Source organism: Bombina bombina, chromosome 4 (assembly GCF_027579735.1).
Source record: "Bombina bombina isolate aBomBom1 chromosome 4, aBomBom1.pri, whole genome shotgun sequence".
NCBI lineage: Eukaryota > Metazoa > Chordata > Amphibia > Anura > Bombinatoridae > Bombina > Bombina bombina.
Genome location: NC_069502.1, coordinates 495,657,945 through 495,675,080, shown reverse-complemented (window position 1 = coordinate 495,675,080; position 17,136 = coordinate 495,657,945). Strand labels below are relative to the sequence as shown.

Genomic DNA, 17,136 nt, shown 5'->3' with positions numbered 1-17,136 from the left:
CCCATAAACTACCTATTAACCCCTAAACCTCCACCCTCCTGCATCGCAAATACTATATTAAACCTATTAACCCCTAATCTGTCGCCCACCCACATCGCTACTATTAAATAAACCTATTAACCCCTAATCCACCACCCACATCGCCAACACTATATTAACCTATTAACCCATAATCCGCCACCCACATCACCAACACTAAATAAATCTAGTAACCCCTAATCTGCCGCTCCCCGACATCGCCGACACTAAATAAACCTTTTATCCCCTAAACTGCCAGCCACCCACATCATAACTAATAAACTAAACCTATTAACCCCTAAACCGCCGGACCCCCACATCGCAAAACACTTAATTAAATGATTAACCCCTAAACTTAAACCCCCCTAACTTTAAATTAAAAGTTACAATATAACTTAAAATTAATAACTTACAATTATAACTTAAAATAAATAAAAACTTACCTGTGAAATAAAAAAAAACTAAGATTAAACTATAAATTCACATAACTATTCTAATAAAATAAAAAAAACTACCAATTAAAATTCCTAAATTACAATTGTAAAAAAAACTAATACTACAAGAAAATAAAAAACCTAAATTACAAATTTTTAAAAACCTAACACTACGAAAAAAATAAAAAAATCTAACATTACCAAAAATTAAAAAACACTAAAATTAGGAAAAATAAAAAAAATCTAAGCTTACAAGAATAATAAACGAAATGATCAAAAATAAAAACAATTAGACATAATCTAATAGCCCTATGAAATAAAAAAGCCCCCCTTAAAAATAAAAACACCCCCTAACCTACAATAAACTACCAATAGCCCTGAAAAGGGCCTTTTGTAGGGCATTGCCCAAAGTTAAACAGCTCTTTTGCCTAGAAAAAAATACAAAGTCCCCCCAACAGTAAAACCCCCCACCCAACCAACTCCCCAAAATAAGAAAACCTAAGTCTAATTAAAACCTTAACTACCCATTGCCCCTAAAGGGGCATTTGTATGGGCATTGCCCTTAAAAGAGCATTCAGCTCTTTTACTACCCTTAAAAGTGCATTCAGCTCTTTTACAGTGCCCAAAAAACCCTAATCTAAAAAAAAAAACACCCAAAAAAAAATAAAAAAAGAACCTAACACTAACCCCATAATATCTACTCACGGTTCCTGAAGTCCGGACATCGATCTCCATCCCGGCGGCGAGAAGTCTTCATCCAGGTGTTGACATCTTCATCCCAGCGGTGCGGAGCAAAGCTTTCCAGGACCGGCGATGACATCCTGCATGGAGCGTCCTCTTCATACGATCACCGCCGTACACTGAAGTTGAATGCAAGGTACCTGTTTAAAAATGGCGTACCTTGCATTCCTATTGATGCCGATTGATTCTTCAAATTCAAATCATTCAATAGGATGAGAGCTACTGAAATCCTATTGGCTGATTTGAACAGCCAATAGAATGAGAGCTACTGAAATTTCAGCAGCTCTCATCTTATTGGCTGATTTGAATTTGAAGAATCAAATCAGCCAATAGGAATGCAATGTACGCCATTTTCAAACAGGTGCCTTGCATTCAACTTCAGTGTACGACGGTAATCTATGAAGAGGATGCTCCGCACAGGATGTCATCGCCGGTCCTGGATAGCTTTGCTCTGCCGGGATGAAGATAGAAGATGCCCCCGCGACGGATGAAGATGTCGCCGCCTGGATGGATATTGATGTCCAGACTCCAGGAACCGTGAGTAGATTTTATGGGGATAGGGTTTTTTTGTTTTTTTTGGGGTGTTTTTTTTTAGATTAGGGTTTTTTGGGCACTGTAAAAGAGCTGAATGTCCAATGCCCATACAATGGGTAACTTAGGTTTTATTTAGACCTATTTTTTTATTTTGAAGGGTTGATTGGGTGGTTTTACTGTTGGGGGACTTTGTATTTTTTTTCTTGGTAAAAGAGCTGTTTAACTTAGGGCAATGCCCTACAAAAGGCCCTTTTAAGGGCTATTGGTAGTTTATTGTAGGTTAGGAGGTGTTTTTATTTTGGGGGGTATTTTTATAGGGCTATTAGATTAGGTGTAATTGTTTTTATTTTTGATAAATTTGTTTATTATGTTTTGTAAGTTTTTTTATTTTTCGTAATTTTAGTCTTTTTTATTTTTTGTAATGTTAGATTTTTTTCATAGTGTTAGGTTTTTTTTTAAATTGTAATTTAGGAATTTTAATGGGTAGTTTTTTATTTTATTAGAATAGTTATGTTAGGTTAATTTAAAGTTTAATCTTAGTTTTTGTTTATTTCACAGGTAAGTTTTTTATTTATTTTAAGATAGATAAATTGTACTTTTAATTTAAAGTTAGGGTGTGTTAGATTTAGGGGTTAATAGTTTAATTTAGTGTTTTGTGATGTGGGGGTCCGGCGGTTTAGGGGTTAATAGATTTAGTTTATTGGTTATGATGTAGGGTGTGTTAGGTTTAGGGGTTAATAGGTTTATTTATTATTTGTGATGTGGGGGGCCGGCAATTTAAGGGTTAATAGGTTTATTTAGTGTTGGCGATGTCGGGGAGCCGCGGATTAGGGGTTAATAACTTTTATTAGTGTCGGCGATGTCGGGGCCCGGCGTATTAGGGGTGTTTAGACTAGGGGTTTATGTTAGGGTGTTAGGTTTAAACTGACTTTCTTTTTCCCATAGACATCAATTGGGCTGTGTTACGGCGATTTGCCATTCCACGATCGCAGGTGTTAGTTTTTTTCTAACACTCTCTACCCATTGATGTCTATGGGGGAAAGTGTGCATGAGCACGTAAACTCAGCCCTTGGCTTTTGTGCGGTATGGAGCTTATCTCACCATACCGCACAGCACAAGGAGGTTTTTTTAGTAACTCGTAATGGCAGCGCTATGGAAAGTGCGGGACCGCTCATTTTATTGCGTTCATTATGCACCCGGTATAGCGCAAAACTCGTAATCTAGGTGAATATTTGTAGATCTGCCTCTACTGTATAAGTTCCTGAAAATTTGCTATTGTCATAAAGAAAGATTACAGCTTAAATAAATGAAATCATTTTGTCTTGGCATTTGCTTGTATCTGATGTGTTTGTTGGAGTTAATTGATTAATATAACAAGAATGCAAATGCTCTTCTAATCTTATGTTTTTGTACAAATTATTGCACTAACATGTTAAGAAACCACTGGCCCTTTTAATTGTATTTTGTGGCCTTTTTTATATTGTTAGGCTATGTTGATTTCCACATTGTTCAAAATAATGCTGTGCTGGTTTGTTAACATGCTTAGTGTATACATATGCATTAGATGTACTGTATATGTCTGTTTACATTTTTATTTTGCTGTTGTAAACATTGTAAAATCTATCATATTGCATGGTGCTTATTTTCTCATTGTGCTAAAATCAAATACGTTTGATATCATTTTTCCCATTGTTGGAAGAAAAATGCTTCAGATTTCTGCTGTAAGGGACACTAATAATTTATAGACTATTAAACTCTTTGCTATAAATTATTCATCTTAAGCCTCAGACACTTTAGTAAGAATTATTTGCTCTACCGCTGCATTACTTCCTATCCTCTACAGTTTAAATTAAGCTATAGGCTGTAATGAAAATATGTTTTATTACATAATCTGCGCTTCACTAAGGGGCAAGTAATATTAGCCCCAAGGCCTTTAGAGATTTAGCTTCTATAATTAATACAAACGTATACAACCTGCATATGGACCGTTATGTGTTGTGTAAGGAAGGTGGAAAACATTTTTAATTTTCTGTCCCATTCTAAAATGACTTAAATGAAATTAGTATTTATAATTAGACTGTACCAAAACACATGGTTGTGTTAGGGATATATTAGATTAAAATAGCAAATTTCCATCTGTTTTTCTGCCAAAGCTGTTTCAGTATATGCAGAAATAGTTAAATTGTAAAACGTGGTAAAGGTATACAACAGTAACCTACAAGCTGCTTTACACAATTACTCCGGCTAATCTTTCTGTGCTCATGAGAAAGCACCTATCTGAGAGCTAAAATTCTGAGCAAAAACACCATACATCAGGTTGATAGGAAATGAGTATAATAAAGTGTATTGATCTCACTGAAGTAACTTTAGACTAGAGGATGTATATTCTTTCCTCAAAAAAAAAGACAAAAAATGTTATGTTTTACAAAAACACATTTTAGAATCAAGATTAATATTTTCCCTTATGTTAAAGGATGATCCATACCGGTTTTTAATTTCTAACAAAAGGTGGAATTGAAATAATGATATAATTATGTCTCTCTTATAATATTACACTTATATCTCTTGATGTCAGCTAAAATATGTGCCGTGTGCAAAAAATTGGCAGCCATTTTGCAATGATGTAGCTAGAGTTGCCACCTTCTCTGGAAAAAAATATGTAATAAAAACAGAGAAAATTGAAAGTGTGGCAATAAAATGAAGCAACCCCACATGAAACTTGTTAAAGAATGGGTTAACTGAAACATTTTAAACTGTAGAAAATAAAATTGCAAAATGTTTAAAAAAATATGAATACACACTCATTTAATGTAATAATTTTATACATTTTTCATGATACAATTATTTCAATATAAGTAGTTATTTTACTGAATTATTTTACTACATTGACAAAATTCAGATGTTAATGTAAAGTATACTCTATTTTCTAAATTAAAGTCACTTAAGTTTTAGAAAGTATAATGTAAACAAATCAGAAATGAATCATCAATCAATCTAATAACTGGTTTCATATCTGGAAATCATTACTAGTAACAGGTGTCAGTGCCATATATGTGCAACTTATCTGATTATATCTATGTTCCATTTTAGCCACGTGAAAAAGGCCGAATGCGGTTTCATAGACTGCAGAATGTACAGATTGCACTTGACTACTTGAAAAAACGACAGGTAAGTAACAATTTAAAATATTCAACACGTGATGTATTTGTTTTTAGTAGTACACAACATTTCTAACTGCATTACTGATAATATATATACAGTATATATATATATATATATATATATATATATATATATATACACACACACAAACAGTATTTTTATATAAAGAGCTGGTACAAATGTAGTCATTTTTCAAATTGCACTTAAATAGAACATTTTTGAGTGTGTGGAGCAGAGTTTGTCTTACATTTCTGTTAAGAGTGAGCTGAAACTAGGATTTCCCTGTTTTTCTCGTCACATTTTTCCTATTGTATGTGATGCTTGAGAATGGGCCAGCATGTGTGAAATGTGGTTCAAGAACAATGTTGTCCTAGAACTTGTTGACAGAAGCCAAGGACAAGACATTTAGTGATGATGCCACAGACCTGGGCGCCTAGTGGAAATGGTCACAGTACTGGACACCAGAGTTGAGCATCTGGTGACAAGGGTCACAGAGCTAAGCACCTGTAGACAGTGTTCCAGTGCTGTTAGTAAAGTAGTAAAGAGTATAACACAAGGTTAGCTAAATATACTCTAGGTTCATTTTCAGATAGAGAGCACACAGTCCATCTCTCATCTCCTCTTCAAGTATTCAGGTTCTCTCATTTGTCAATTATACCTACAAAAAATGTCTGGCTCCAGACAGGGTCGACTCCAGAACAAATGAAATGGGGGTAATTTTTTTTCATGAGGGGGCACGCATTTACAAAGCATGTATGAGAGTCAAAATAAGAGCAGACCTACATATTCTGCAGGAAAGTGTAGCTTCTGACTGGCTTATCCCCCACTATTAACATTTGCGGGATATGTGCTAAATCACTATGTTAAAGAATAAAGTCTAAATCCTATGCAGTGCACTGAAACAGAGCCATTAAACTTGAGACCCCCAGTGCAATAGCTCCTTAAAAACAATTCACCCCTTTATCACCATGATCCAAAACCCTTAAACTCTTTCTCAAATCTCAATAATGTCCCTTAAACAGCCATGCACCCCAAACCCCCCTATGCAATTAACCCCTTTGTTTGCAATAGCAGTGAGGATACTAGGTTTTCAGGTACTGGTAATTTGGTAGATTAGATTTAGCTATACCTGTTTCGCAATAACTAACGGATATCAGGCTACTTAATACAACCTTTGTACTGTGAACCTATAAGAATATGATTGTATCATATAAATGTAAGTCTATAAATGGCTACCAATTTATAGACTTATATTTATATGATACAATCATATTCTTATCATAGTCTATTGTTTAAGAAAATGAGTAAATCATGATAGTTAGGTAAAATTAATAAGGTTAAAGACCAGTCCAAAAAGTCTATAATTAACTTCCAATTCCAAATAAGAGGTTAAGACACGGAGCTCCTTGCAGATGCGTGATGCGACCTCACAGTTTGGCAGCTAACTCCGCCCCCAAGCATGCAGCATTACATAACTATTCATTATTTTATTTATTATTTTTAAAGCATATGATCATATTAATATTTTTTTAAAGGGGCACAGCATTTCATTTGGGTGGGCATTGCCCCCCAATGCCCCCCCTTGGAGCCGACCCTGGCTCCAGATGGTCAGGGTTATGCAGGTCAAGGCTGTAGGTGAAGTATTCTATTTGGTATTGTCTAAGACAAGCAGCACATTTCATACTACGGGATAACTTTACAAGACTAGACTAGACTTCTAGGAGTTTATGGAACTTGATGTATTTTTTCTTAATTACATAAATGTGCTGATTTATGTAAAAAGAAACAAAAAAACATGAAACGTCACTATGTTGGATTAAACTATTTGTTAATTTAAACCCGGTGAGTGCCTGCTTGTATTTGGGACTGTAATTGTTTTGCTGAGCACCCCGGTCAGAGGAAGTAAAGCATGAGTGCTAAACCCTTATGTATATATATATATATATATATATATATATATATAAAAATCAATAGTGAGACTCATGGATCCTTCTATTACTCCAATACTTATTTAATTGTGGTATTAGGTTCACATTTCCAATATTTTAATTAATCTTCTACATATCACAATTGTGATCCATGTTTCGTCCCTAACATGGGCCTTTTTCTGTTAGAATATCACCATACATATTATCTAAGCAGTGTACTCCAATGTGTTTGATATAACCTAGGTTACAATATTAAATATACTCTATTTCTCTTGCAAGGTGTATCCAGTCCACAGATTCATCCTTTACTTGTGGGATATTCTCCTTCCCTACAGGAAGTGGCAAAGAGAGCACACAGCAGAGCTGTCCATATAGCTCCCCCTCTAGCTCCACCCCCCATTCATTCTCTTTGCCGGCTCTAAGCACTAGGGTCTCTCTACGGGAGGGTAAAGTGAATGTGGTGTTAGAATTGTAGTTTTTTCTATCTTCAATCAAAAGTTTGTTATTTTAAATGGTACCGGTTTGTACTATTTACTCTCTGGCAGAAAAGTGATGAAGATTTCTGCTGAGAGGAAGATGATTTTAGCATGTTGTAACTAAAATCCACTGCTGTTCCCACACAGGACTGAGGAGTACCAGAAAACTTCAGTTGGGGGGAACAGTTTGCAGGGTGATCTGCAATAAGGTATGTTCAGTCATTTATTTCTAGACAAGACTGAGATAATGCTAGAAGAGACTGACAATATCCCCATGAGGGGAGGGTAAGCTATGTTCACAGACTTTGTAAGGAATTGAATGCTTACATAATAGGGCTGATATACTGGTTGACACTTATTAAGGGCAATCGATTGTTTATTTAAGGAAAAATCGTTTTGCAAGACACTTTGAAAGCCCTTTTGGGTTTTTTCTGGGGTTATTACCCACATGGCTGTTTTTTTATTCACTTAGGAGTGATTTAGTAGGCCTCACAACTCCGGAGCAGAGTGGGAGGGGCCTAATTTCGCGCCTCAGATGTGCACTTAGAATTGCAGACAAGTTCATGCTGCTTCACATGGAGGGTCCTGCTGCTGTTTGAGGGCCTTAGAGAAGCTTTCATCCCCTAAATCTGATCCCTAAGGGCAGGTAGGGCCACAGCAAGGCTGTGGCAAGGTGCTGTAGTAATTTTAACCGGGTGTTGGCTTTAGGCTGCTCCGGTTTGGGCATTAAGGGGTTAATCGTTCTTCAACTTGTGGTGCAATCTTATTAAGGCTTTAGGTACATATGGTGAAAATTTCAAAAGGATTGCTGCATTTTTCACTGTTTTGTAAAATTGTGTGCTCTTTTTATTTCTTAAAGGCACAGTAATGTTTTTTTTCAAATTGTGTTTTTTATTTGATTAAAGTGATTTCCAAGCCTGCTTGTGTTTACTACTAGTCTGTTAAACATGTCTGACACTAAGGAAAACCCTTGTTCAATGTGTTTAGAAGCCATGGTGGAACCCCCTCTCAGAATGTGTCCCACTTGTACTGATATGTCTATACACTTTAAAGATCATATTGTTGCACTTAAAAATGTGGCCCAAGATGATTCTCAGACTGAAGGTAATGAGGATAGCCCATCTGCCTCTCCCCAAGTGTCACAACCAGTTACGCACGCGCAAGCGACGCCTAGTACCTCTAGTGCGTCTACCCCTTTTACATTGCAAGACTTAGCGGCAGTCATGGATAATTCTCTTACAGCCTTCTTATCTAAACTGCCCGTCTTACCTGCAAAGCACGATAGCTCTGTTTTAAGAACAGATTATGAGCATTCTGACGCTTTGGTAGCCGTATCCGATATGCACTCACAACGTTCTGAAGTGGGTGCGAGGGATTTGATGTCTGAGGGAGAAGTCTCTGATTCAGGAAGGGTTCCCCCTCAGACAGATTCAGATACATTGGCTTTTAAATTTAAACTAGAACACCTCCGTGTTTTGCTTAGGGAGGTATTAGCTACTCTGGATGACTGCGACCCTAGAGGTCCCTGTTTACACGGATGCGTTTCCGGTCCCTAAGAGGATTGCGGATATCGTTACTAGGGAGTGGGATAGACCAGGTGTTCCCTTTGTTCCCCCTCCTGTTTTTAAGAAAATGTTCCCCATATCTGACCCTGTGCGGGACTCGTGGCAGACGGTCCCTAAGGTGGAGGGGGCTGTTTCTTCACTTGCTAAATGCACAACCATACCAATTGAAGACAGTTGTGCTTTTAAAGACCCTATGGATAAGAAGTTAGAGGGTCTACTTAAGAAAATTTTTGTTCAACAAGGTTTTCTTCTCCAGCCTGTAACTACTGCAGCCGCTTTCTGGTTTGAGGCGCTGGAAGACTCGCTCCAGACGGAGACCTCATATGAGGAAATTATGGATAGAATTAAGGCTCTAAAGCTAGCTAATTCTTTTATCACTGACGCCGCTCTCCAAATAGCTAAGTTAGCGGCAAAAAATTCAGGTTTCACCATTTTGGCGCGCAGGGCGCTATGGCTAAAGTCCTGGTCGGCCGATGTGTCGTCTAAATCCAAGCTTTTGAACATCCCTTTCAAAGGAAAGACCCTTTTCGGGCCTGAATTGAAAGAGATTATTTCAGAAATCACCGGGGGGAAAAGGCCATGCACTCCCTCAGGACAAGCCCTTTAAGACAAAGAACAAGGCTAATTTTCGTTCCTTTCGTAATTTCAGGAACAGCCCCGCTTCATCCTCTCCGGCTGCAAAGCAAGAGGGTAACGCTTCACAGCCCAAGGCAACCTGGAAGCCTTACCAGGGCTGGAATAAGGGTAAACAGGCCAAAAAGCCTGCAGCTGCCACGAAGACAGCATGAAGGGGTAGCCCCCGATCCGGGACCGGATCTAGTAGGGGGCAGACTCTCTCTCTTCGCTCAGGCCTGGGCAAGAGATGTACACGATCCTTGGGCGTTAGATATTGTATCCCAGGGATATCTTCTAGAATTCAAGGGTTCTCCTCCAAGGGGGAGGTTCCACATTTCTCGTCTGTCTACAGATCAGACAAAGAAAGAGGCGTTTTTACGCTGCATAGAAGATCTACATACCATGGGAGTGATACACCCAGTTCCAATGGCAGAACAAGGGTTGGGTTTTTACTCAAACCTGTTTGTGATTCCCAAAAAGAGGGAACTTTCAGACCCATCCTGGATCTAAAAATTCTAAACAGATTCCTAAGAGTCCCATCATTCAAAATGGAGACCATTCGGACAATCTTACCAATGATCCAGGAAGGTCAATATATGACTACCGTGGATCTAAAGGATGCATACCTACACATTCCTATCCACAAAGATCATCACCAGTTTCTCAGGTTCGCTTTTCTGGACAAGCATTACCAGTTTGTGGCTCTTCCTTTTGGATTAGCCACTGCTCCCAGAATTTTCACAAAGGTGCTAGGGTCCCTCCTGGCGGTTCTAAGGCCGCGGGGCATAGCAGTAGCGCCTTATCTAGACGACATCTTAATTCAGGCGCCGTCTTTCCAAACAACCAAGTCTCACACGGAGATTGTATTGGCCTTTCTAAGGTCTCACGGGTGGAAGGTGAACATCAAAAAGAGTTCTCTTACCCCTCTCACAAGGGTTCCCTTCCTAGGGACTCTAATAGACTCGGTAGAAATGAAAATATTTCTGACGGAGGTCAGAAAATTAAAACTCTTAACTACTTGCCGAGTTCTTCATTCCATTCCCCGGCCATCTGTGGCTCAGTGCATGGAGACAATCGGATTAATGGTAGCGGCAATGGACATAGTCCCATTTGCTCGGATACACCTCAGACCACTGCAACTATGCATGCTCAAACAGTGGAATGGGGATTATGCAGATTTGTCTCCTCAAATTCAGTTGGACCAGGAGACCAGAGATTCTCTTCTCTGGTGGTTGTCTCAGGATCACCTGTCTCAGGGAATATGTTTCCGCAGACCAGAGTGGATCATTGTAACGACCGACGCCAGTCTGTTAGGCTGGGGTGCGGTCTGGGACTCCCTGAAAGCTCAGGGCTTATGGTCTCGGGAAGAAAAGCTTCTCCCGATAAACATTCTGGAACTGAGGGCGATATTCAACGCTCTTCAGGCATGGCCTCAACTAGCTGCGGCCAAATTCATCAGATTTCAGTCGGACAACATCACAACTTTTGCCTACGTCAATCATCAGGGGGGAACAAAGAGTTCCCTAGCGATGACGGAAGTAACCAAAATAATAAGGTGGGCGGAGGATCACTCCTGCCAGCTCTCAGCAATTTACATCCCAGGAGTAGACAACTGGGAGGCGGATTTCCTAAGTCGCCAGACTTTTCACCCGGGGGAGTGGGAACTCCACCCGGAGGTGTTTGCCCAGCTGACTCAGCTATGGTGCACTCCAGAGTTGGATCTGATTGCGTCCCGTCAGAACATCAAACTTCCTCTCTACGGGTCCAGGTCCCGGGACCCCAAGGCGGTATTGATAGATGCTCTAGCAGCGCCTTGGTCCTTCAATCTAGCTTATGTTTTTCCACCGTTTCCCCTTCTCCCTCGTCTGGTCGCCAGAATCAAGCAGGAGAAGGCTTCGGTGATTCTGATAGCACCTGCGTGGCCACGCAGGACTTGGTATGCAGACCTAGTGGACATGTCATCTGTCCCACCATGGACACTGCCAATGAGGCAGGATCTTCTAATACAAGGTCCATTCAAGCATCCAAACCTAGTTTCTCTACGTCTGACTGTTTGGAGATTGAACGCTTAATTCTATCAAAGCGTGGTTTCTCTGAGTCAGTTATAGATACTCTGATTCAGGCTAGAAAGCCTGTCACCAGGAAAATCTACCATAAGATATGGCGGAAATATCTGGGCTGGTGTGAATCCAAGGGTTACTCATGGAGTAAGATTAGGATTCCCAGGATATTGTCCTTCCTCCAAGAAGGATTGGAGAAAGGATTATCAGCTAGTTCCTTAAAGGGACAGATATCTGCTCTGTCTATCCTTTTACACAAGCGTCTGGCAGAGGTACCAGACGTTCAAGCGTTTGCTCAGGCTTTAGTCAGAATCAAGCCTGTCTATAAACCTGTGGCTCCGCCATGGAGTCTAAATCTAGTTCTTTCAGTTCTTCAAGGGGTTCCGTTTGAACCTTTGCATTCCATAGATATTAAGTTATTATCTTGGAAAGTTTTGTTTTTGGTAGCTATATCTTCTGCTCGAAGAGTTTCAGAATTATCTGCCTTACAGTGTGATTCACCTTACCTGGTGTTCCACGCAGATAAGGTAGTTTTGCGTACCAAGCCTGGTTTTCTTCCTAAAGTTGTTTCTAACAAGAATATTAACCAGGAAATAGTTGTTCCTTCTCTGTGTCCTAATCCTTCTTCGAAGAAGAAACGTCTGTTGCACAATCTTGATGTGGTTTGTGCTTTAAAATTCACAAGCAACCAAGGATTTCAGACAAACATCCTCCTTGTTTGTTATCTATTCTGGTAAGAGGAGAGGTCAGAAAGCAACTGCTACCTCTCTTTCCTTTTGGCTGAAAAGCATCATATTTCCAAAGTTCTGATCAATTAATCCTTATTAAAACACAATGAATATATTTATGTAGAAAATAGATTATGAATCAATTATATATGTCTATGCTGTTACAATTTTCTATACCAAGCAAGCTATAAAATAAATATTTTTATAAATTAACCTTACTCAAAATGAATCGCTTATTAAAATGACACCTTACCATTAAACTTACAAGACAATTTGTAATTTGCCAGCAACACTTGATCCAATACCATAATATGGACTAATAACTTGACAATGCTTAGTTAACAATATAACCAAGTCCTAATAAATTTATGGAATTTTCAGAAAAATATAATTAAACTATTTAGCCCACAAATGGTTCTATATAACTTAAATTAAACCACTAGAGATTGTTACACAATACTGCCAATTCAACATATGCGAGTTAATCTAGCATGAAATACTTCTTATTATTTTACAGAAACTCCAAATCAATTTCCTTATCATAAAATACAAAATCTCTCTTTTCTGCTATGGACAAATTACTTAACTTTGAATATGATTATTCTTACCTAAGCTACCTTAGTCTATGCAGTGTTAATTTATAAATACAAAATACCCTTTTAAATCACAGCTACAATTTAACTATAACTATAGGACACCTTTGATTTAAAATATTAAATTATAAAAAATCACCATACATTACCAAATAACCAAATTTGAGAGTTTCAGCTTTTCCAATATTCTATTTTCACCATCATATAAAAGGGGATGCACACGCCTGGAAGTATGTTAGTCACAATTTTGTTTTACTAAACTCTGTGTATTTCCAAGGCAGCAGTTTGTCAATAATCCAAGTTAAGCAGCAAAAAAACCCAAGCAAAAAGCCCCCTTTACTTCCTGTGCAAGGTTTTTTTATATCTGTGATAAAACCCACCTCTTTTCTAATCATTGGTGAAATCTGGGTACACCCTTATCGAAGCTTGTCCCTCATTGTCCCTCATTGGCCCTTTGGTAATGCATGTCTTTTAACAGTCTTTTAACAGTCAACCCTTTTGACTGTAATACCAGTTTTAGTCCATCAGGGGCAGCAGACATAGCATAACAGTTTCATTATCAAATACCGCTACAGTTTGATACATATTAAAGTGTTCATTAAATACACTTATGTTTTCTAGTATCACTAAACAATACATTTAATATACATGGGACTATTTAATACTACTGAATATGTATCATTCAAAACCAAACATGAGTATATTCCACTTATGATATACCTATATATATATATATATATATATATATATATATATATATATATATATATATATATATATATATATATATATATATATATATATATATATAAAATATATATACTTCCGGCTGGATTATATCCTATATATAATTTGTAAGTAGCATTCTGATGGGATTAATCATACAGCTATATTTACATTTGATTATTATACCATTTTAACATAAATACAGTATATCCCGTATCTAGTATATTATCTGCATTTAATTATAATTCTGTGGTAATTAATTATACAAATATATTTATTGGATTCTCATTCCATTTTAATATAAATATATCCCATATTCAGTATATCTCTTGCTTTAAAAACATATGATATAATTCAGGGCACACATCTTATAGGCATTCATATACCAGTATCTACTAGTCATATTTGGAACCTAATTTGTACATCAGATGTCTGAAAAAACAAAAGAATGTGTTATTAATTTTGAAATGAGAAACATTTTAAATTCACCATACAGTTACTTACTCAATATAGCGGGCACTATCTAATATAGTACTGTTAGGCATTTCTCTCAGACCCATGTATTTATAAATAGTTTATTATTTAAACAATCTGAGTATAAATTAAACAATTAAAAATTATACAATTCATATAGATGAATTTCTCACTTCTTCTGCTATTAAGATTTAAACTACCAGCCATCTGGGAAGTTTGTGTATTGTAACTTAGCATGGGACAATTTACACCCAGATGATAGATATTTAAATTGTTGGTCATCCTGGAAACGCATCTCAAATTGTACACTTCCGGTCTTTCTGTGATGGCAGGGGTTCTGGTGATCTGATAGGAATTACACACCTCCAGGCAGTGATCAAAGGTTCTTTGAAGTGATCTCATTTCATTGAGACAAATGTCTCTCTGATTTTGTTTTTCAGATAACCCATGTGTATTCAACTGGCAACTGGAATGTATGCTAACCAGCAAAGGGTTCTGTTTCAGCTGCTGATATACAAAACTGTAATCTTATAGTAATACCTGATAAAAAATACAGCTTCATATATAAATTAATTATTTTGTCTTATCATTTATATATGTATATAGATTTTATATATTATCTAATGTCACACAGCAATACCCTGACAAATGCATACAAACTTAAAAACCCTCTAATTAAAATCTTTGCACCGAAGTCCTATTGCTGACATCCTCTCTCTCCCTTTCCTTATAGCCAGTACTTTGCTGCTTACTAGTGGACATTCTTAACCATAGCATTCTTTGCTTCAATTTACTTCTTTTTATACGGTTTACTGATAAAAGGTACAATACTATCAACCTTTGGCTATCCCTGTGTTGATACAAAAAAAATAACTAAATGACCTCAACATAATTAATGAACTATATTTACTAATATTACAATAGTTTATTGCTATCCATCTAGCTTCTTTTTGCAATAACAATATTTTCTTGTTGCCCCCTCCTAGGATATTTCGGGATGTGTTCAACTGGGCAACACCTTAGGCTGGACATTAAGTGTCTAAATTCCAAAAAATGTTTTGCTGCTCGTTGTTCTGCTTTGCCCATTTCTAAGGCTAAACAGATACTTGATCTATGAACTGCCATCCTTCCCTTTAACATGCATTCCATCTTACCAATATAGGAATACCGATATGAGCATTTGATAAGATACACAACACATTAAGATTCACAATTCATTGTATATCTTACCAAATGCTCATGTGGGTATTCCTATATTGGTAAGATGGAATGCACGTTAAACGGAAGGATGGCAGTCCATATATCAAGTATCCATTTAGCCTTAGAAACGGGCAAAGCAGAACAACCAGTAGCAAAACATTTTTTGGAATTTTTTTTGAGGTGTTGCCCAATTGATCACATCCCTAAACATCCTGGGGAGGGGTTGACAGGAATAGATTATTGCAAAGAGAAGCTGTCTGGATATCAGAATTAGATACAGTGCAACCTAGGGGGCTTCATACATATTTATCCTTAGCATGCATCCTCTAAACTATAGTATTATTAGTGAATATAGCTCATTTATGATGTTGAGGTAATTTAGTCATTTTTTTGTATCAATACAAGAATAGCCAAAGGCTGATAATATTGTATATCTTCCTTTTTTCAGTAAACCGGATAAAAAGAAGTAAATTTAAGCAAAGAATGCTATAATTAAGAATGTCCACTAGGAGGCAGCAAAGTACTGGCTATGGGGAAAGGGAGAGAGAGATGACGTCAGCAATAGGGGCCTGGTGTGAAAATTAGAATTAGAGATTATTTAAGTTTGCCAGTATTTGTATTCTGTACCTCGAAAAAGGCCCAGGATAGGGACGAAACTTTGGTCACAATTGTTATATGAATTGAAATATTGGAAATATGAACCTAATACCACTATAAAATAAGTATTAGAGGTATAGAAGGATCTGTGAGTCTTACTGTTGATAAAGTTCTTGACTCCTGATGAATGGACTGCTTCACCATAACTAAGTATATATATAGTTTATTAGCTTAGTTCTCCAATACAATACAAAGAAAGTTGAGAAGAGAATTGGATACATTGATATATTGTATACACTGAGAGGTAGTCCGATTCAAGATATCAAAATGTATAACAATCAAAAAATTGTCTAAGATTGATATTGTAAATTTTTTTAATCATATGTAGTGCAAATAGAATGAGATATCCATTGGAAAGAGACAAAAAAATAACAGATAACAAGTTGATAAAATGCAAAGGAAAAAAAGGGGGGGGGGAATTACGAAAGACACAGAAAATTACATCTTCCAAACATGTCTGACACATACAGTATACACTACTGTGATCACCTGGTTATTCCAACCTATGAAGGAGTTTAATTTTAAAGAGCAACTTTTTGGCTTTTAAACAAGTAGTCTGAGGGATCTCCAGGCCATTTTCATTACCTGTTATAAGTGCCTGAAGACCCCCAGCCTGCAAATGTGTATTTTTTTTTACCCCTAAATCACAAGCAGTTTGAAAGAATAGGCAATTGCATTTGAAATAGTGGGTTTTGGAGGTTGTATACTCACACCCCACATAGCTCCCTTCTACTCTGTAAAGCAACACAGCACTTTTGGGTTTCCTGGGCTTGGTGTTGTCACCAGCATCCCTGTATTCCCTCAGTGATGCTGAACTGATCAGCTTCTTTGTAAGAGCCTCAGGTGGAGGGAGGGGGCCAGGATCAATTTCAAAAGTGGCTCCAACCAGGATGACAATAATAACTATGTGTCATGGTTAAACTGCATACAACTGCTGTAAGATCCTATAACTAATAGACAAGAAGAAAGTGAGGGTTTAGAAGTTAATAAAAAGAAATACTGTATATTGTCACAATCTGATTGGTTGGACAGGGCAGGAAGTTTTGTGTGCACAAACGTTTGTGATTTGTTATCCTGTAACTTTTTAAAGTGACAAGAATACTTTCTTACTGCAAATGTTTGTGTCAGCATTGGTACAAAACCTGTCTTATTAAACTGATGATGACAAATCAAAACGCCATCATTATTGGCTTCACCCCACCCAGGGCCGCCATCAGGGGGTGAC

At 37.3% G+C, this 17,136-nt stretch overlaps 1 protein-coding gene across 1 annotated transcript in view; it reads left to right on the top strand.

Moving 5' to 3' along the window:
* Positions 1 to 17,136, top strand: part of LOC128656482 (dystonin-like) — a 958,955-nt gene that overhangs the window by 235,838 nt on the left and 705,981 nt on the right. Inside the window, 1 exon segment of the mRNA XM_053710402.1 lies at positions 4,818 to 4,895. Within this exon segment, the coding sequence (XP_053566377.1) occupies positions 4,818 to 4,895 (78 nt within the window).